The 23279-nt window shown below is 38.0% G+C and overlaps 1 protein-coding gene across 3 annotated transcripts in view; it reads left to right on the forward strand.

The window, feature by feature from the left end:
- The window catches only part of bmp2k (BMP2 inducible kinase), a 44693-nt gene that overhangs the window by 2355 nt on the left and 19059 nt on the right, over nucleotides 1–23279 (forward strand). For all 3 annotated transcript variants that reach the window (XM_084114760.1, XM_084114761.1, XM_084114762.1), the window contains exons 2-10: nucleotides 14864–14982; nucleotides 15064–15169; nucleotides 15887–16029; nucleotides 19117–19238; nucleotides 20432–20513; nucleotides 21405–21537; nucleotides 22096–22199; nucleotides 22942–23021; nucleotides 23111–23259. In XM_084114760.1, the coding sequence (XP_083970886.1) occupies nucleotides 14864–14982; nucleotides 15064–15169; nucleotides 15887–16029; nucleotides 19117–19238; nucleotides 20432–20513; nucleotides 21405–21537; nucleotides 22096–22199; nucleotides 22942–23021; nucleotides 23111–23259 (1038 nt within the window). The remainder of the gene's footprint in view (nucleotides 1–14863; nucleotides 14983–15063; nucleotides 15170–15886; nucleotides 16030–19116; nucleotides 19239–20431; nucleotides 20514–21404; nucleotides 21538–22095; nucleotides 22200–22941; nucleotides 23022–23110; nucleotides 23260–23279) is intronic.

The following is a 23279-nucleotide window of genomic DNA, read 5'->3' on the forward strand; positions in this document are numbered from 1 at the left end:
AGTGACGGATAGGTGGTTTGTGGCCCTTCTGTTGTTGTTTGACCACCTGTTAAAAGTATGTTGGCAGACTTGGCACAATGCAGATCACCGTCCTGTGATGGAAGTTGTTTCTTTTGTGTTTGCTTATTGATCCTGACCCTGTTGAATGACCACCATGCTCCCTTTTTATTATTTCAATAAATTATTTCAAGCAGCTCATTAGAGACAGCTGGGGAGTTGGCTAAGGAGGGGTTGGCATTTGGGCGAGGCAGGGACTATGATTCTGGATGGGTGCTTAATTCTGTCATTTGCTCCCTGTAAAGTAGCTCTCAAAGAGCCTGTCAATGTAGTCTAATGAGATGTTTTATGTGGCTTGAACAGAAGTCTGTAATGAGTAAATTCTCAGAGTAAATTAGTGGCCGTTCATCGTTTTCATTTGTATTAAATGCAAAATGCGCCAACAAGCTTTGTGTCAATATATCCAGCCACCGGCTCACCTCTGTCAACAAACCCTGTAAGAACTGCTTTCTTTTGTCAACAGACTGCTCATGACTTCTGTATTTTCCCCAGTTTCACTTCTTCATTATGTGACTGGTAGAATCTGCTTTGGTCTTTGGTCTTTTTTAAAAAACAAAACCTATCACTTGACACCAAACCGGTTCAGAGCGGTTCCTAATGTAAGGTTCAGTAACATTCTACTGCACTTTCGATAGGAGCCTTACTGGACTGACCTTGAATGAGTCGTGTACAGAGTTGTTGCCCCACTCACTGAGCATGTGCTGGCAGATTTGCTGTGCTAAGAGCCACTCTGGTTTCGTTATCTCCTTTACTACTCTGCTATGGACCTGTATGTCCTATTGACAGATGAAGGTGTGCGTAAGTGTATGTGTGAAGGAGGGTTGAGTCATTTTGTCACCCAGTAACTTAAGTCTTTTGACATGTTTGTTATGGCCTCTATTCTGTTTAATTACTGGAAAGCATTCTTTTTGTTTCCCAGCATCAAATGCATGTTTTGTCACATGCATGAATATCGTTCAGTATCAATACAGGTCTGAACTTCTACTTTTCTTCTTTTTGCCATCCTGCATGGCAAAAAGCCCTTTGGGTTTCATTCTTTGCACTAAAGACGTCACCGCTAAAGACTGAGATGAGATTTTGAACTTTGCCTTTAAACTTGAATTTAATCTTACAGCTCTTGTGACTGTGGAAATTTAATTTGTTTGGGCCCAGTTGCATGAAAGCCCTTATATTAAGAAAACCCTTAGTTATGGTTAATGAAGGGCACCCTTAGTGAAACATGGGCTGCAAGAAAATAAAAAGGTCCACTTAAGAAACTTTAAGGCTGACATTAAGTATTTTCCCTTAATTACTTGAGAGTTCCCTTAAGTTCTGTTAAGTTAAGTTAAGTCCTTAAACATTTAGCCCTAAAAAGTTAAGGGATCAAAACAGGTCCCTTAAATCATCTGCTAAACTCAAACTCAAAATAAAACTGTTGAAAGTATGACATGAAACACTGTGAATTTTTCATCACTTCCACTGCATGCTTAAGTTAATTATCTCAGGCCAGGCTTTTGTCTTGTGTGCAAGAGTGACTGATTATAGCGGCAGGCTTGGGTGTTTTCCCCCATCTTTAAAAAAAAAAAGGTTCAGTTTGGTTTAGATTTTTTTGTTTCCAGTAGCCTACTTTAAAGCCGGTTAGTAGACAGGACTAGCCATCGAGCCACGTCATGTCTTGGTCACCGAACGTGTCATTCTGTACTTTTGTGCTCAAGTTAAAAAAAAATCAGTGAATCTAATCGCCAAACAGGGAAAGTGACATTGATGCATGAGTAAAATAACAACGAGTTATATATAATTTAATATACTTAATGGATAACTATGTGAGTGGCATGGTGGGATTTTGAGAATCCTCCGGTGTCTTACCTGGACTCCTAGAAACAATGTGCTCGAATTTTAGGACACTCTGTGTCGTCCGTCAGACCGCCTTTAATAATCTCCATAACTCAAATATTGTAATACAGCTGTGTCGTTTAGTAAATGTTGAACTTGTTTAAAAGTCAGTGGTCCGTTAGACAATGTTTTGTTTAGCCTATTGTGTGAGATTTCTAAGTTGTTAATACATTTGAGACTTTTTTTTTTTTTTTTTTTTTGGCTCTAACTAGTATATCACAATCTGTGGCACATGCAGACATGCAGGGCTCAATGCTATGCATCTTTTCTACAGATAACCAAATTACAAGCAAAAGCGACACATAAATACAGTAAAACAAAGACACAACTGAAATAAACTGGTTTTTCAGGTAGGTCTACAGAAGTTTTCGGGTTGCCTACAGAAATTGAATGAAGTAATCAAATGTAAAAGACACTGTATAGTCATCACTGTATAAATGAAATAGTTTAATCCTTAAAGTTACAAAAATTATTCATTCAAGAGCAGTGAGATTTTTGTCTTTTGTTATTTGATTAACATTAATGACACAGACAGCAGCAGGAATATCAGGCTGCTGTCACTTTAAGACCGAATGCATCGATCCAATGCACTGTTTATATGCGTTATCTTTCTCAAATGTTTACTTTCTCTTAAAACATAACTGACTGTGTTTACGAGGATTCTTGCCAAGATGGGCATTTTGACTTACTTTTGTCTTGATTTGTCCATTCAAGCACAAAGAATTGAAAGAGAACTAGCCCTGTGTGTGCGCATGCTAAGGATGTGTGCGCACAGAAAACTTCTCACACAGTGCACAAGTACCGAAATTAGTTATTTTGCGTCTTTTTGCACTTGAATGCTTAAATTGGCAAGACTTAAAACATGTGCAACTGGTAGGTGAGTTTAAACGAGAGAGGTGAGTTTCACACTTTGGCAGGAATGCAAAGACGCACATTGCGTGAAGATGTGGAGAGTGTCTTGTCAGTCATCTCTCCCTACTCTTGTCACGTGATAAGTGAAATCTGACTACTGTGCTGTGACTCTGCTCTCTTGCTGTATTGTTAATTGAAGCATCCGTTGTCCAACTGAACTAAATGTTTTTTATTTCTATGATGTGGGGGCGGTGCCATGTTCACCAAATAATGTAATGGTGTATATCCGAACACTGTCTCACATCGGTAACACTGACTTCTACAGCAAGCCTGGTCTATTGTAAATGTCTTTATGGTAACAAATGATTTACTTGAAAAATATCTTGAAATTAAGTTCATTCAGCACTTTATTGTAAAATCTCCTCTTTTCACACCTCATCCCTGTGCTGTTTGTCAATGCTGGTGTCTAATGCTGCGTGTCTGTTATCTTATGGTTTCTTTTTGGTGTGTCACCTCCCCTTTGTTATATCTGTGTCATCTTCAGATGACATAACATTTAGCACAGTCCTCCAGTGGCAGTAATATGCCAGTGAATTAAAACAATCATTCAAAGGAACCTGCCGAGATAAAGGTTTGAAACCAGAAGTGTGGCCTCTTTACCTATTAAAACACCCTTTGCTTAATTTTACTAATCAAAAAATGATCGAAACTTCTTTGGTCTGACTGCATTGGCCCAAGCCGACATTCTTCTAGTGGCACTTGTGAGAGATGACAAAGACATGATTGTCAGGTTTTCCTCACTCTTCTGTGAGGACCCATTTCTGCTTTTAACATTTCAGCTGTACCTCACACACACATTTCTTACACTGCTCTGAGAAAATAGGTCACTCAAGCTTTGTGAGCCAGAGTGGGGTTGGCATCTCGCACAGTGTGTTGGCTCAAAAGAGTTCCTTAAGCAATTCTCTGTCAAAACACTTGTACTCTAAGATTATCTAACTGTGATTTAGCTTTAATCCCTTTGTCTAAATCAGTATGTTGCTGGTTGCATGTGGTGAATCGTCTTTGGCAACTGTGTTGTGTTTTGTCTGGCATCTGACCAGATCCACTTGTTGTCCTGAACAATGTAGATTGTTTAGACGGCAGAGTGAGACTTATTAGATGTCTTTTTAGTTTTACATTGATATTGATGGGGAGTTAGAGCAGACTGTCGTACCATAAAGTAAATAAATTGTTAATAGCATGCACTTCAAATAAGCTTTTGCTAAAAATATAAACAGTGTTTTGTTGTATTCATCAAGTCTGTGAGAAATAAAATGAAGACCATCTGTAATGTTCCAAAAAAGAATGAGAAGTCAACCTCATGTTACCATCAAGGAGGTTGTCGCAAAGTGCAGAATCTCTAAGCTTCTCTCCAAAAGCAGACGTGTCTCTATTTTTAGAGGGTCAGCCTGTGCCAGAGATAAATTTGTGAGCATCATTGTGGTGTAAGTTGGAGGACTCAAGGGAAACTGATTAGGCAGTGTTCTTTAACAGATATTTAGGGATGCACAGAAATGAAAATTCTGGGCCAAAACCAAAAATTCAGGATATATTTGGCCGAAAACTGAAAATAAATAATTAAATTAACAACCACTCAATCAAACTTACTTAATAATCAACACTAAAATAGCTAAAACTAAGTTGTACATACATTTAAATTGCACTTAAGGCAGTTTTTATATTAACCTTTTAATAACAGAATTGCTTCTACCTCACCTTTTGTTGTTGAAATTTTATTTAAACATTTAAATTACAATAAACTGTAATCACCTGTTTTTATGACATATTTATTTAAACATACTTTAAATAACGAAGACATCACTAAAAGGTTAAGTAAAAATATAATGAATTTGTAATACAGTGCATAGCCTATATTTAGCAAAATGCTCTTTAGTGTTATTTATTCTAGCTAACTGAGTTTATGGACATAGAATAGCTTTCTTGAGGTAAATGTAACGTTAGGCTAAGTGACATTGTATAGCCAACACTCTCAACAATTTTTTCCACTGCTGAAACACCGATTGAGTGATTACATTAGAAAGGATTCATTTTGGTTTGATTGTGAGATTTGAAATTTCAGTAGCTTAAATGAATATTAAATGCATATTTATTTGCTCTGAGCATTTAGAATCTACCTCGTTTCAGTGGCTGTTTGATATAAATGTTGGCTCATCTGATTGAAAAGAAAAAAACAAAACAAAACCCTTTCAAGGCATTTCAGACCAGTACATAAATACAAAAAAAAAGATATTTATTTTTCAAACACCACAATTTTTTTAAGCTTTATTCCCAGCTCTAATTTGGAGTCATCTGTATTTTCAGAGCTGTAGGAATGACCCAGAACAGCCAGGCAAATGTCCTCTGTTTGCCCTCTTATACACACAGGGGAGGGGAGGGGAGGGGAGGGGGGAGGGGGGAGGGGGGGGGGGGGGGGGGGGGGGGATTTCATTTCTGGCTCCATTACTGGAGAGGAGAAGGTCTAAACTTGGGCTAGATCTGCTGGAAACATCCCTGTGGACAATTCCATTTGCTAGGGTACCTATCATTCCTCCAGATTTGTGAATCCTCTAAATTATTCCGAGAGGATGGTGTGTAGAGAAGTAATAAACAGAATGTAAAAGTAATGTTTCTCGGAGATTCAGCATGCCGTTAATTTAGTGAAGTGGGCCATTTCTTTGTCATGTGGTTGGTCTCGCTCTCAAACGTTTCATGCTGTTCGATTCAAATTACAGATACCTACTAGGGATGTCCCGATCAGGTTTTTTTGCCCTCGAGTCCGAGTCCGAGTCATTTGATTTTAAGTATCTGCCGATACCGAGTCCCGATCCGATACTTCTATAATGCAAAAAAAAAAAAGAATAGGCCTAAAGAAGAGCGAAAAAAACAGATCCATGGATGTTCCTTATTTTTTATTTAATTCACCTTATTTTAACATTCAACAACTCTGTTAACAAACAGAGCACTTCTGTGAGGTAGCTTGAACAATCAAGTAATAAATAAATTCTTCACTTTTGGACTTTAGTGCAACAGTAAATATTAAAAAAAGTCTAATATATAAACAAATAGCACCTCAACTTAAAATATCCGGTAGGCATGTAAACAAATAAAAAATAAAAGTGCCACAGTGTTTGCAAAGCCAGTAATGTGCTTTTAGGAACTGCACTCCTAACTCTTACGCCGGTTTCACACTGCACTGTTAAAACAGAGCGTGCAGCGCGTATTTTTTTCGCCGCCCATGTTAACAGATTAAACCAGGCTTTAGAGCATTCACACCACACGCAGAGGCGGCGCGGCAGTGCGTAGCAGAGCAGGAGTGCCGTGATCGTTTCGGCGCCGAGTCTATTTTTGCTGCGCCGCTTTTGCTGAATTAAAGTGACGATACATTGATCATGGCCAAAATACACCGCAGTTTTATCCAAAAAGTGCATTGATGATATCTATTGTGTTTTAAACAGTCAATCAAATGACCAACAGCAATTTAAAAAGAAAACAAATGTCCAAAAACAAACTTGTTGCCATAACAATAAAAACAAAGATGAACCAAAAGTTATATAAATGAAATTATTAATAAAATAAGCTTCTTGACAAGTCTTTTCTCTTAAATGTATTTGAAAACGAAAAAAAGCAATGCCAACTTATCCATTATAGACTCTGTCTGTACACAACCCACGGTTCAGCCGCGCGTGACAAACGCTGCCAGTATGAAAGCAAAACGCGCGTGTCCTGCTCCTGCTCACCATACGCACTGCTCCTGCGCTGCTTACACTCTAATAACGCGTGCAGTGTGAAACCGCCGTAACTCTGTGTCACCGCATAATAGAGGTGTTAAAAAATAATGAGAATATAAATACATATATATCCGAGTCCTGATCGGGAGGTAACGTCCGATTCCGATCGAGTCTGAAAACACGCGATCGGGCCCGATTTCCGATCACGTGATCGGATCGGGACATCCCTAATACCTACACAATATAATATTGTCAACATTTCAAAAGATAGTCTTGAAGTTGACACCCTCACACTTATATTAGCTCTCAAATCCTCACTGAGCCATGGGAAGTTTAGCTTTTTATTTGCATCCTGTTGGGTTTCATCCAGTTCAGCATCCTGTTCTTTTCTTCATTTCCATTCTGTTAAGTTTCATCCTGTTCATTGTTTTGCCAACCATATAATTAAATTGCCTGAGCTTCAACAGAGCATATTTCTCAGACTACATTTACATGTGCACCAACAATGCGATTATTTCTAATAATCAGAGTAAGGTCTTAATCGCAGTAAGATGTTTACTTGTCACGAGCAGAACTCTTCACTCCAGTTTACATGCAATTTTCATTATTCTGATTAGGGCTGCACGTTTTCAAGTTTTTCATTAACCGTTAACCGAGGCCCTTAGCGGTTAATACTCGGTTAACCATAGTGTGCGCGCCGCAACCCCGAGATAGGCGTAATTTGCGGGTGAGTCACATATCCCCACGACCCCACCACTATTTTCTAAGGTCGATATTGTATTGTCCCCACCACTTTTGAAACATCTCGCGGCAGGAATACCAATACAAATAAACAAAACATCTCCAGTTAACTAGCAGAGCATTCATTTCGTTCGTTTTTTTTTTTTTTTTTTTTTTTTGGCGATCTAGCGCTGAAATGTTTTGTTTTTTAAATCAAGTGATCAAAGTGCTCGTTGCTGCTGCGATCGAGAAGGGTCTTGTAAAACGTGCGGAGGTATTATTAATTCGTGGCCACGAAACAATTCACCTGAATACCCGTTCACACACACACACACACACCAAAAAAAGGAATAAAAAGCTGTACGAGAATAGTCGGCCTTCACTGAAGAGCTATCTTCACAGGTAAGAAAAACAGTTTAATAATTATTATTAATTCGTGGCCACGAAATAATTCACCTGAATATTCACCAATTCACAAAAAATAGGTCTTTAGCATTCACTAATTAATAGTATCAAACTGTTTTTGGCCACGTTGTAATTCGTTAAATCAAAATGAGGGAGGGAATTTGTTCAACGTGTCCACGATTTATTAAAACGAGGGAACAAATAAGTCGTCGTATAATTATTTAGATCAGTGGACAGGGCGCAAGAACAAACAGTGAGAGAGCCCCGGCCGCGCGCGCGCACTCTCACCGCCTTCAAACAACACGAGCGCTGTATTGCTCTCTCTCCCTCGCGCATATCAACACAATAGTAAAAGGTCGGAAGACCGATTGTGTTTTATAGATTAGTAGTTTGTTCAGATAAAGTGTTTGATTAGCAAGTACATGTTTAGGAAATGCATAATACAAATTGTATGGGTTAATGTAACGGTAAACGGACTCTGCGGGTAAAACTGTTGTGATGAAATTGCGCATGCTCGAGGTAAAACTGCTGGGGTAAAGCTGTGGCTCTGCGGCTCTGCAGACAGATATTATTGTGCTGCCATCAGTGGCGCGGATACTATGTTTGTTTCTGGCTCGCGCACGCTCGCGCACAGCCTTCACTCTCGCACAGCCTTCACTCTCGGACGCGCGCTTTCTTTGCCCGCTTCATATTAGAAAACTGGTCTAGCGGTCTCTGGTGGTGCAAAAATGTATTACAACTAAATTCAGTGCACGCCATTGACGCCACTTAACCGAGCAAAATGTTTCACTCGGTTACGCAATTTTTAACGGTTAATCGGTTAATCGGTTAACCATGGACACCCCTAATTCTGATTATTCGCTAATGAGTATGGAGATAGGCATACAGTATGCATGTTACCGGCCATTGTTTTAATATACTCACATTAAATTCAAAATACATTTTTATAGACATTCTGGATATTATTTGGCACAGTGATGAACATTGCAATGGTGGGGTTGCCTACGCTGCCGTGGCGTTCTTCGCGCTGTCTGGATGAAGATATGGAGCAGGGACTGCGCGCAAGTTGTTGACACAGTTTAGCGATTTGGAGAAGAGATGACTTCAGAATAATGTCATGTAGTTCATTCATGAATTTGTGTGAACAACACACGTCATCCTTGTACGTCCGCACACATGCACACTTTGGTCAGAACGGTAATAATGCGATTAAGGTGTTTACATGCCTGTTTATTGCAATTAAAATCGGCATACGCCACACAGTTTAACGCGAACATGGTTACTACGATTGAGCTTAATCGCACTATTGTGTTTACACGAGGTAAAGTTTAATCGCAATATTGCTGAAATCCCATTAGCCTATAATCGCATTGAGGGTGCATGTAAACGTACTGATAGGTATACCTTTGTATAGAAATGCTTAAATATGCCTGTGTTGCAATTTAAAAAAAAAGTTAAAGACCAAGTGATTTCACCTGGTATTGCCATCAGATATTGGTTTTATCCTCTCTTAAGAGGAGGCCTGCAGGCTTTTCCGATCAGCCCTTCTTGTATGGACTTTGCCCTGGGTCTGGTTAAAGTCTTGCTCCACCTTGACCAAGGTATATTCTTTTTTTTTTTTTTTAAATATGTTTATTGTGTAAACTTCCAAGCATGTTACAGACAATAAACAGGTCAACTGTAAATAAGAAGTCTGGCATTTTCCCATTTTCTTTTCCCTGGAGGTCCAAGGTATATTCTTAAGGTCACTTCGACCCCATTTCACTTCTAGGGGGGGGTGTTCCCATAGCATCAGCCACGCAGCATCTCGTTCCCTATTCAGGGAACCAAGGTTACATAATAGGCTATTGTTATATAAACCGTTAAATGAAAATTAGCATAATTTACTTTCATGTTCCTAACCTGTATAATATTTTTCTTCTGTGGAACAAAAATAAGTTGAGAATTCTCAGTGTTTTATATCTATACAACCAACCCAGACTGCTCCAGTTTTCAGAAGTTTCATTTTTGGGTGAAAAATACACAAGAACATTTGCTCAAAGTATAACACTTCAATCCCATAATCTCGCAGGTGAACTTCACCTTCTCTGCCAGATAATGAGCCATGACATGAAGCTAATGCTGACATCCCACCAAAAGAGAGGAAGCTAAACCTCTGGCCTGATTTAAGAACTTCAGGCCGTACCATATGGGCACCATCAGCGGACATCAACACCACTGACACTTCCAACATTTTGGATTTGTTCAATCGCTTGCCTTACCATGGGCCCTCGTGTGAGGAATCAGGGGCCGCCTTCATTCATTGCCTGATGTCCCTTAGGTTAACAAAATGATGTGTAACCAGTCTCTTGCTACTGTTCTAGATCACTGGAAGAAATAAGTGACAAGTATGTCAGAATAGCACCTGACCTATATCAGTAATAATCCAGTGTAATTTAGGACAGTGTTCAGTGCTACGAATATTTTATGGCCTGACTACACTTCCTGTTTATCGCAAACAAAAAACTGCCTTCTTGCACAACATGTCTTGTCTTGTGATTCAAGACACTTTCTATCAGTGTGTTTTTTTTTTACTTTTTTTTTTACTTTATTGTCCTGCTTGCACAAAAGATAGCGGTGTATGGGTCTGTAGTTCACCCAAATGTGATTTGTTTACTCAACCTCATGTTGTTCTGAACCGGTATGACTTCTGAAGAACACAAAAGAAGATATGTTGGATAATGTTTCAACTATTTTTGTCCATACAATGAAAATCAGTAGTGTCCAAAACAACATTGGACCTCACTGACTTTTATTGTGTATATACCAAAAACATGTTTCTAAACATGCTTTTTTTGTGTGTGTGTCTTCCAAAGAAGAAAGTCACATAGGTTTTGATCAACATTGGATGAGTGAATGATGACAGAGTTGTCATTTTTGGATGAAGACTCCAATAAACAACAATGTTTGTGTGTGCATTTCTGCACCTCTGGAAGCACTTGGGCTTAGTAATGAGAAGCATGTTAGTGTGAGACTGAACTATTATTTGTCTATATTAGTCATCAGCTGCATGCAACTGCTTTCCTTGCTCAACGACAGGGTGAACCATGGCACACTTTCTGAGCTGCGTCTGAGTTCTCTATTCTGTGCACTTTGTTCATTCTTTGTGCTTCCACATGGTTAGTGGAACTGTTGTGGGATGTCATGCTGTATATGCAACTCATTGTGAACAGGCAGGAATTGCTTTAAGCTCTTTTTTTTTGCATTCATGTAGCCTACTGAGATGAGTTATCTTTTTAGTAGCAGCCTGGCTAAGTATTCTTTGTATCTGGATGTGGAGCACAATACGGATACAGATTAGATGCCCATCATGTGTTGCCAAGAAAGCATGTCATGCCCCTCCCTTTTGCTGCCCACAGTCATGAACCTGTGTCGTTTTCCAAATGACATACTATAAACTGTGCACTTATACTATATGAACTATAGTATGTACTAGGGCTGCACAATTAATCGAAATGAAACCGCATGTGATTTGGCAAAGACGCACCTCTGAATGTAGGTCAGTGATTGTGATATGTGATAGGGCAATATAGCATTACCCTGCCCCTCCATTGTTATAACACTGTATGTTAAATAGTTTTCTTTAAGTGCCAACAAAAGGGCATTTCTACAGCTTGGGTTCTAAGGTCATGGAAAACCTGGATGGTTTTAAAATTGTGATTTTTACAGGTGTGACAAAGTCAGGGAAATTAATAATCTTCAAAAATATATATCGTTCCAGTTAAGCTCAGCTCTAAAATATTTTGTCAAGGAGAGATTGCTCTTTGTGAATGCAGTTGCTTTGATTTTAAAAAGAATGATTTTAAAAATCCTTATCCAGTAGCGTAATCATAAAATGAAAATCATTGTTGTACACCTGTGCAACATGGTTTAAGTAGCAATGTAACATAAATATCTTCAGGTCATTTGTTATATCCGAGTTAAACAAATTATTGAAAAAGAAAAAAATGTAGGGTGGAGGCTTGGTTCTTCTATCGATCAGTTGTTGATTAAATGGAGGCGTAGGCTATATGAAGGCGAGCTTTAGGGTGATTGCAAGAAAGAGGCTGGGTTTAAGCAGACTAAATAATTGAAGTCTAGCATGTCACTAGATAGAAGTCGGCCTTTTTACCAGAAGATCAAGGTATGATGTAAAACAAAAAAATGTATGCATGATGAGTATTTCACAATAAGATATTCAAGATGTGTTTACACAATAAATGAATTTAATTTTCATGTCAACTTTAATTATTTTGTAGTCTTTAAACATATTCCAAGTTTATGTTGAGATTTCTCTGTTTTTCTTTACATTTTCAAGGTCCTTATTAGTGGTTCTCCATACAAATTTATTTTCAATTCAGGGTGGCTAAACAAGCATGAGTTTGTTAGGCAACAAGTGCGGCATTGTGGGTCCTCCTTTGTGCCAGGGCACTCTCTTTCTGCGGACCGCTCCGTGACTCAGCATGCTGTTAATGAGAAAATGCTCACCAGTCATACGTTGCCAGGATTCATTCACCCTGGAACTGATGGAAGAAGTGTTGCGGAGGCATGGCGCCCCTCTTTGCTGCATGTTGGTTCAGAGCCCCTCACCACTGTGTAGGCGGTCAGTACTCGCATTCATTGAGTTTCACTGAATCACAGAGGCTTATGCAAGGTGGCTAGATATTAAAATGGTGTTTTTTTGGCATTATTTTTAATAAGCATTTTTACAATTTAAATTGACTCTCTCCATTTAAATTCAAGCTGCTGTTGTTGTGTCCCATATGGAATCAGTTTATTAACCCTCATTGCTTTTTACAGTTTACTTCCATGTTTTTTAGTATCTCCTTGACCTTTACTGGAACTTGACTGTATTTTCCTTATGCAAAACGATAATGTTTGGCTTCAGAAGAGTTGGAATTTACCACACAAGTTGTATGATCTACTTTTATAGAAGTTGTAAGGTGCCTTTTTCATTTTTGAGGCTTGACAGCCGTGTTATGGAAAAAAGCACTGTCATCTTTTTTTGTTCCAAAAAAAAAAGAAAAAAAAAGCCAGTCATACGAGTGTGAAACAATATGAGGTTGAGTAAACATGTCAGAATTTCAGGTGAACTAACCTTATAAGGTTGTCTTTCTTTCTCCTAAGGCTAACTGTTCACAAGCAACTGCCAACAGTGAGCCCATCCCTAACTTGGCTTAAGACTGCCTCACTCCTTTATAATTTCCTCCTGAAAATACATTTTATGTATTGAGCAACTGAGCAACTAAGCAATATCAGAGGACTTGCACTGGGAGGACAGCTTGAGCTCTTTGTCTCATACCTGCATTTAATATGAGCCAGACTCACAGAAGGTCACAATGATCCCTGAACTCACCTTGGGTTGATATTAGGGGAAAAACTTGATTCACCTAGCTATCGCGATTATTTATTTTATTTTATTTTTTTACAATTCTAAAATTGATTTTTTTTATTCCAGAATCGATATTAATTCAAATTCAATTGCTTTATTTTTGTCCTTGCTTGTAGATGAGGTTGACAGAAGTTAGCCACTTTTGTTCCAACAGAGGATGAAATGTGTCGTTATCTATGAGTTGTGACGTAATATCCCAAGTGGACACGCGCGTGGAAGGAGACGTGAGAAAGCACTGAAAAGCCCTCGCGCTACTCATATGCTGAGAGAGAGTTAAGAGTAGAGCTCCACGATTCATCTTTAAAAGACCGTGATCTCGATGCAAACACCCACACGATCTTTCAATTCGTCTGTCTATTAAACTTTGACAAAATCATATCGCAAAGTTCAGAGCTGTGTTGGCGCTGCCGCTGACCCGGAGAGAGTGATCATGAAACCGCTTCACAAACAGTCTTTTCAACCTCATAGTATCATTATTTCTGTGATGCAATAGTTAAAATTATCATAGAAGTACTTGGATAAAAGTTTAAAGTTCAAATATGAACACTGATGTCTACGATAGTGATCAAAATCAGCTTTTGATAGAAACTTGTTGCTTAAAATAACGCATTTATCGATTACATTGTTGTTTAACAGTCAACAAGTGACTGTTAAAAAATTTATTTGTTATTGAATCATTTATTCAAGAGAATGTAGTATTGTATGATGCTTCTGAAATAAAAGTCAGAAAGATGTGATGATTTGTTTTTGTAAATATGACTCATCTTATATGTACAGTCTGTATAAGTGTATGATTTAACTTTTCCCGATGGTCTAGTGTTAAAAAAAGTTGCAATATATTGCAATATCAAATCGCAATACTTGTAGAATGGCAATTCTTAAAAAAATCGCAATACATAGCATATCGGCACCCAAGTATCGTGATAGTATCGAATCGGGAGATAGGTGTATCGTCCCAGCCCTAGTTGATATAAAGTTTAGCCTTTTCTGTCCTTCTGTCCACTCATTCAGCAGTGAGCATACGTCTTCCAGTTTTAGATGAGAGAAAAAGCAGAATGAAAGAACTCTCTTACAAACGATGTCTTCCATGTTCTTCAAAAATTAGACGTGGGCTGTTGTAATGGATTTTAAATTATTCTGTTCCGACTCTCATTTCTGGTGCACAGTGCTACCCACACCTGTCTCTGTTTAAATGGCAGTGTAGTTGCTGCCAGTGAAATCAGACATTTAGCTTATTTCAGCCACACACCATCTCTCCAAAACCCTACCCTCCAAACCAAAGACATTTCAGCAATCGGTCATTTCCAAAAGCATTTCAGCATTTTATTGTTTTGTTTTAATTTATTCCTTTTTTATAAAATTTAGAAACAATGGGGTTGTGCCGATAGACGATGATATTGTGTATTGACGACAGCCAGAGATATCGTCAAAAGCATTAGCTATCAGCGATATCAAGAGGATTTGGCATTTCCAATATAAATTCTTCTTCTTTTTCTTATTATTATTTGGCTACGATTATTATTAAATTAATATTTAAATTAATTTGCATCACCGCATAACTGACGCTCTGCTAGGAGAATAAAAGATAGATTAGCTTATTCATTGAAAATGTTTTAAAAACCTGTTGTCTGTTATACAATTATTATACAATTACTTGTATGTGATTTATTGAACTGTTTAATGTCTATTACTGGTCAAACTGCTCATTAAGATGTGTTGAGATCGCTGACCAGATAAACATCTGAACTAACCTCCTGTATATGTGTGTTCGTGTATCCAGGAGGTTTTTCCATGGTGTTTTTGGCCCGCACGCACAGTGGAGTAAGATGTGCCCTGAAAAGGATGTACGTGAACAACATCCACGATCTGAACATCTTCAAGCGGGAGATCACAATCATGGTGAGTCAAGCCACGATATGTTTTTTGGTGAGTACATCAGTACATCACCTATATAAATAATCTTTTCTTATGTCCCCACAGAAAGAGTTGTCGGGCCACAAGAACATTGTGCGGTATCTGGACTCAACCACCAATGCAGTGGGAGACAGTGTATGGGAGGTTCTGATTCTGATGGAGTATTGCAAGGGTAATACAGCTTTGATGCAAACAAAACTATGGTATAAACATTATGCAATCTAAAGTGTGTCCTTGTGTGATTTAAATTTCCTGAAATACAAGTTCATACTTGCATCACAGTTCATCCCTCTGACTGCTGTTCGACTTTCATTATAATCTTAAAGTGAAATACTTTACAAAGGGAATAACTTGAAGAGTGCAACTGTAAATATGAACAAATAAATGCATGTTTAAATTTGTTTACCTTTTCTGATTTTTACATCCTGTTTTAGAGAACTATTAACAGAATTGAACGTTCTGAAATTTCTGGTATTTCTGAATAAGAGCCAGTTCTTGGTTCCCAAATTGATGTTCTAATCTAGAAGATTACAACTGGTTTCTGCAGGCAACTGAAGTTGGACAACAAATCCACTGTTGCTATTGTTAACAAAAACAAAAACTATAAAAAAATAATCGTAATTGTTGATTGAAATAAAACGTTAATGGGAAACTTAAACTAATAAAACTAAACTAAAATGACAAAATCACATAACAAAATTACTCTAAAATTAAAATAAATTAAATTAAAAATAAATAAAAGCAAATTATAAAATGTAATAAATACTCTAATAGTATATAAATAATTCTAAAATAACACTGAACAAATCTGGATTTAATGGATTATATCAAGGCCTTGGTTTTCCTTAACCCCCCTACTTTGTTGACTGAAATATTGTGTGCCATCTAGCTGGTCAGGTGGTGAAGCAGATGAACCAACGGCTGAGCGTAGGATTCACTGAAGAGGAGGTGCTCAACATATTCTGTGATGCCTGTGAAGCTGTGGCCAGACTCCACCAGTGTAAAACTCCAATCATCCACAGAGACCTGAAGGTACAGCACAGAAACTGCTTTAGTAAGACAACTACAGGATATTTCTAAGCAATTCCAGATGGATATAAATGATTTGCATACAGTTCATTCGCAGCTATTTAAATGAGTTCACTGCAGGTGTAAAGCTGTAGACACAAGCACTGACGTGTCTGCACTTTCATATATGTGATTTCATAAATCTTGAATAGCAAGTATAAGGCACTCTTATCTGGCTGATCACTGATTCTCTTTTGTCTGGCTGTGTTTAACTAGCTGAAAGGGTAAATTTAGGACACTCCTTATCAGTTTAGGGAACCATGTCCTGACCATACCAGTTCAACACTGTGATACCAGACATGATCTTCCAAACCTATTAGTCTGCTCACAAACATTATTAGTGGCAAGCATTAGTTAAACCCAGGCAAAGACTATTCTGTGTCTGTGAAAAACAGCAGTGCTTGAAAGAAACAAGTCCACCCTTTTGGCAGAAAAGTGTGGGAACAGGCCAATGGTGCCATTCAAACAAAACTTTTTCCCACCAGTCAAAACCAATCAGTCTAAAATAATTAGGAAATTATTGAACACTGAAGTGGAAGAAATGCGTTTGTTTACTCGTTTGTCATGCAGGGCTGTTGTTTTTCATGTAAAACAAGGGATGAGGACCACTGCTGGTCAAGCTCCAAAAAAGACATTAAAGTACTATAAGAATAGTCCATTCAAGTATTCATTCAAGATATATGATTTGTATGAGAAACTTAGGATGTTGTTTTTGTTCATTAAAGGACAACTCCGATGAAAAATGAACCTAGGGGTAATTAACACATGGTTTCCGAGTCGATCTTTCCCTGGGATGCGTTTTCATGAAAATCGAATGTAAAGAGTTTTATCTCTAAAAACAGTTTAGCTTATAACGCTAGTATATGGGGCACAGAGTAAGTAAAAGTAAATCGCTAGTTAATACCACTAACAAGGCTCAAAATAGCCTCACACTAACACGGTAGCATAATGAGGGTCCCTACATGCAAACCGAAGCATTGAGAACTTTGTAAGTGTACAGACAGTTTAATAAGAAGATACTTTATAAAGACAGTAAATTACGCGTTCTCAATGCTTCGGTTTGCATGTAGGGACCCTCATTATGCTACCGTGTTAGTGTGAGGCTATTTTGAGCCTTGTTAGTGGTATTAACTAGCGATTTACTTTTACTTACTCTGTGCCCCATATACTAGTGTTATGAGCTAATCTGTTTTTAAAGATAAAACTCTTTACATTCGATTTTCATGAAAACGCATCCCAAGGAACGATCGACTCAGTAACCATGTGTTAATTACCCCTAGGTTCATTTTTCACTGGAGTTGTCCTTTAAAGAGGACATATCATGCTAAATCCACCTTAAATGCATTTTGTTGTATATTTGGAGTGTTTAGAAGTACAGAAAAGTTGAAATTATTCTCTTCAGGTGCTTCGTTGATATCTTTATATTCTGTTTTGGTCATATTTTTCAACCTGTTCCGATTTTTCTGTTCTCTATGACGTTTTTTGAACTATTACGTCACAGTATTTGCAGAGGAACTGCCAAATAAGGACATTGACTTCCAGCCCACCACTTCGAGCAATCCGCCATTTTTATTTCTCGCTGCAATTTTGTAGTCCAAGCTAAAGGATGCAGAAGTTGCGAGAGGGTAAGTTAAAATGTTCGGTTGTTGGATGTAGTAACCCACACGCTTCATTACACCGTCTAATGTAGATGAACTGCCGCGCTTGTTACAGGACGCATGTTTAACTGAAAGAACGAGCAGAGAGAGAGACCCGGTCGCGCGCGCGCACTCCCTCTCTTCGGAGCCAGGCGAAAGTGTAAACAAGACTTCACCGTCTCCAAACTAGACGCTCTCTTGCCCCCTCTCCCTCGCATATATTAATCAAAATAAATCGACACGGTGGTAAAAGGTCGGAAGCCCAAAGTTTCATGTGTAAATACAGTAACACACCATTGCGATACATCCATATGAAGACGTTGCTCTGCAGGTTCGTCGTCTTCATTTTCATCTCGCTCCGGCTCCGACTCTGGCTCGAACATGTAAGGCTGGCTGGACAAGTCTTCCGTTGTTGACATTTTGTTAATAACGTGTGAATAAAACGTTTCTGTGCCGCTAGATAATCATATCTCTGCTATCAAACTACAAAAATGGCCGAACGGGGTGGAGTTGAACCGAGTGTCACCGCTACAACCTGGAGAGGGGGCGGGGTATGAAGTGTCTCAATTGTATTTAAAGAGACCGCACCAAAACGAGTTGCTCTCAGACGCACATCAGAAAAGGGGTAGAAAAGGGGCCTGTGGAGCTATAATAATGAGGAATTCAGACCCAAGCATTGCAGTTCCGCTTTATATAGACTACAAATGTATGATTTATATGTAAAAAGGAACGATTTAAAAGCATGATATGTCTCCTTTAAGGCCTGGTTTCACAGACGGGGCTTAGATTAAGCCAGGATTAGGCCTTAGTAGCTTTTGTAAACGTGCCTTAGAAAACAACATTACTGGTGTGCATCTTGAGAAAAAACATTTTAAGATATGTCAGTGCAAGTTGCGTTCAGTTAAAACGGCTCGATGCATTTTAGTCTGGAACTAGGGTTAAGCCTTGTCTGTCTTTTTTTTGCAGTATAACCGTGTTGAAAAACAAATATAAGGCAGGATCTCATGATTGTCCACTCCAAGAAGCATTTATGTTCATGGAGTACGTTCAAGATGTTCCAAATGAAGTAGTTGCAACCTCCTTACTACTACTTTTTGTGTATTTTAACACTGTCTTGATTAAATTTGAACATCTGGGTGGTGTAAGTAGACACATGATTAGAGCGGTTTAATTAAAGATTGCTCCTTTAAAAGCTGGCAAAAAGTCATTGACGTGTTGAATATTGGTATGCAGAATATGCTGAGAAAGGTTATTGTGCTTAAAAAACATCAGTACCAATATTAACACTATATAGGACTTCATTGGACATGGCCTAAATGTCCTTCTTCCTCTCCTGCCTTTGTCTCTTGACTGTCGGAATTTACTGTAGTTAGACCTATTAACGAAGATGACTAACAAATGTGTGTGCTCGCAGGTTGAAAACCTCCTCTTGAATGACCAGGGAAACTACGTCTTGTGTGATTTTGGAAGTGCCACACACAAAGTTTTGCTTCCACATAAAGATGGTATAGCTGCTGTGGAGGATGAGATCAAGAAGTAAGACTTTTTACAGTACAGTGGAGAGTTCTGAATTACAGTGGGATTTACAACTAGTACTTTCCTTTTTTTTTCTGAGCATGGTAGAATTTTTACTTGCACTGAATTTGGGAAAACACCAAGCTTGAGGAATTATTACTATTATTATTATTATTATTATTATTTATTATTATTATTATTATTATTATTATTATTATTACACAGGCGGTTACATGTATTACGTAATTATTGATTGCTTTTCATCTAACTGCTAAACTAGTATCTATTAAAGTACTAAAGTAATTAAATTAAATTAAAGTATTAAAGTAATGTTAATTGTTATATTTACACCATAAGATCAGAGTTACTGTTTAAGTGATATTACTTTATAGTTAATTTAATGACAAATTAAATTGAAACCCTTCCCTTCCCTGTCCAGAAATGGGGTATTATACAAGCGATTGTACACTACCGTTCAAAATTTTGGGGTTGGTAAGAACTTTTTAGAAGTCTCTTATGGTCACCAAGGCTGCCTTTTTTTTCTTTTTTTTAAATACAGTAAAAACAGTAATATTTTGAAATATTACAATTTAAAATAACGGTTTATTTTAATATATTTTTAAATGTAAATTATTTCTGTGACAGCAAAGCTGAATTTTCAGCATCATTACTCCAGTCTTTAGTGTCGCATGATCCTCTAGAAATTATTCTAATATGTTGATTTGTCCCTCAAGAAACATTTCTAATTATCAATATTAAAATCAGTTGCGTTGCTTAACATTTTTGTTGAAACTGTGATAAAAAAAAAATCAGGATTCTTTGATGAATAGAAAGTAAAAAAAAAAACAGCACTGATTTGAAATAAAAATCATCTGTAACATTATAAATGCCTTTAAAAAATGTTCTTTAAAAAACTGACCCCGTGTGTGTGTGTGTGTGTGTGTGTGAGATGAGCATTGTAGTTCTAGAGAGTGTATCACGCTTATACATATTGTAGTAGACAAAATAACAGAATATGGGCTTTCCTCCGAGCAGTGTTCGATTTGCTCTGTCTCGAAGCTTGTATGTGCAGCAAATTTGCATTTTGTCCATGTAATATAAAGGAATTTACAAAATGTGTTAAGCTTGTCTAGATGTAATTTCTTGTTACTTGTTCTGGTGCCAGAAAGTTAGTGCTTTTAAACCTTCCATTGTTTTCATTATTCTCTGCTTAGGTACACGACTCTGTCATACCGCGCCCCAGAGATGATTAACTTGTACCAAGGGAAAGCCATCACCACAAAGGCCGATATCTGGGTAGGCAATGGACACACTCACACTCACTCTCTCTCTCTCCCTCCCTCCCTCCCTCCCTCCCTCACCTCCACCCAGTCATTCTCTTTCATTCCCTCCCATGTCAATCTCCAGCACAGAAACAAGCTGGAGAGCTGGTTTGGTCAGACTGACACAGCAAACACAGATGAGAAACTGCTTTCCTCCATAACCGAGGGCTCTCAGGGTTGTGCTTTTACAGCTATCCTTGAAATCCTGGCTTTTTTTCAAAGTTGATCCTTTTTTGCGTCATGAAACATTTAGGCATGTATCAAGGTGCACTGGTGTAGAAATGAGTAGATTTTGTTCAAGTTATACTGTAACAAGATGCAGTCAGACATATTTTAGACATGTTTACTAGAGCTGAGGAGCGGTGTTATGTGCATGTTGGCCTGATGGAAAGCAGTAAAGAAAAGAGTTTCCAGTGTTGTAAAGACAGGAATGAGGGCCTCATGAAGGCAAACTTCCTCTTTAACTTGACATGCTGTAAAAGGTAAATAGCTTAGCCTTATTTCACAGCTCTTCCTTCCAAACAAATGCTGGACTGAATATAAAAGAAAGGGCCAGTTCCCATGAAGCTCCTTCAGTGGAAAGCTCACATTGTGATAAATTTCACCAGTGCAGATGGTAGCAGTTCATGGTCATCGTGTCAGAACTTGCTCGGGTAGGAAGAGGAAATGTACGACAATACTTCCTGCCCATTTGTTCCGTCTGAAAATAGAAAAAATTCTCAGAATTCATCCTGTATGAAACAGAGCAGCTGTCAGCCATTATAAGTGTTGTCACAGTGCAGTATTTAATTATTAGAGCAGTGAAACCTGATGTATTGAATGTCTTTGTGTGGAATTACAGTTTCTTGTTTTCTCTCTTTCCCAGGCGCTTGGATGCTTGTTGTACAAGCTGTGTTTCTTCACACTTCCATTTGGGGAGAGTCAAGTTGCCATATGTGACGGAACCTTTGCTGTTCCGGACGGTTCAAAATTCTCCTCTAAGTTGCACTGTTTAATAAGTAAGCAGCTTTCAAATATTCCCAAGAGATTTGAAATGATTTTGTGTAAGATGGTTTAATGTGGGTGTGTGTACACAGGCTGTGGTGGAGTTTTGAAATTAAGCTAAACAATAGCTCCACCCCCTGGTATTATTGAGGTACTGCACACTTGTCACAACTCCTTGACTTGGAGATAATTCACCCAAAAATTAAAATTCTGTAATTTCCCCACTCTTAGGTCATTCCAAACTTGTATGACTTTCTTGAAACATAAAGGAAGATATATATTTTTTAGAAAGGTTCCCATTGCTTGGCATATGATTGGGCTGGTTAGTGTATATGATTGTTTATATATTTCTACATAAAGGGGTAGTTCATCCAAAAATGACAATTCTGTCATCATTTTCCAGGCACCGTGAAAGTATTATAAGTGTTCATATGTGCTGTTTTCCATTTGATACGAATGACTGAATTTTATTTTTTTTTTGCTTCTGTTCCTGAACATGCATTTATTTTGAAATTGAATACAAGCACCCTCATCTGATAAATGATAACTGCCATTTTCTTTAATTCACACAGGATACATGTTAGAGCCTGATCAAGAAAAGAGACCTGACATCTATCAAGTTTCTTACTTTGCCTTTCGGTTAGCTGGAAAGGAGTGTCCAGTGCCAAATCTTTTTGTAAGTTACTCACACATAAGCCTTGTTCAGACTGTCAGTCCAAATTCGATTTTTGTGCATATCCGACTATAATCCAATTCTATTTAGAATTTAGAAAAATTACATGAAATACAATTTTTAAAAATCCATTCTAAGGTACAACCATGTGTTTTGAAATCCTATTCAAATCACATGTCCGACTGCTCAGATTTCAATGCTTTCTTATGCCACATAAAATGTAAACATGTCAGGTGTTGTTGTAGGAAACATGCTGAAAGTTGTTGCAGAAACAAGGTTGTGTTACAAAGTACAGGTTGAGCAGAAAATGACAGTATATTGCTAGTCAGCCTGGTCTACACAATTCTTTGAATTGTTGGCAGCAGTGAATAAAGCTGCACATTCCAGCCTCCTACGAGACCACATGTTGACATAAGACAACTACTGTACTGCAAACTGTATTGTTTTTTTTTTTTTTGGCATTGACACACCTACACAACATCATTGCCATAGAGACCAATACAGATATTCTAAAAAACCAAAGAGCGCCACGACAAACACACAAATCAGATCTGAACAGTTGCGATACACAGTAAGGATAATCAATCATTTAGATCAGATTCTAATCGGATACACAAATATGGACGGACAAGTGTGAGTGTAGCCATAGATTATGGGAAGTTAATTGAATTGATAGTTATTTTTGTTATTACCCTAGTATGATTCAGAATTATAATTTAGAGGTTTTTCTTTTTCTGCCACACAGAACTCTCCCCTTCCCACCTCATTGCCGGATCCACTTACTGCTAGTGATATTGCTGCTAAGAAGAGCCTGACAAAAGCCAGGTAACATATTAGAGCTTTGTGTGTTGCTTTCAGATTATTTGAATTCAACAAACCATTTAAGTAGCATGTTTTCATTTCTTTTTCATCAGAATAACAGATTCAGTTGGACCAACAGAAACATCAATCGCACCCAGGCAAAGACCCAAAGCTGCAAATACTAATGTTTTGCCCTTGTCCAGCTCTGTAACTCCTGTGAAAATGACTGTATCCTCAGATACGGTTGGCAACGGCCAGAAAGGTGAACAATATAATCCATGT

This window comes from Abramis brama (genome assembly GCF_963993115.1).
Source record: "Abramis brama genome assembly, chromosome: 5".
NCBI lineage: Eukaryota > Metazoa > Chordata > Actinopteri > Cypriniformes > Leuciscidae > Abramis > Abramis brama.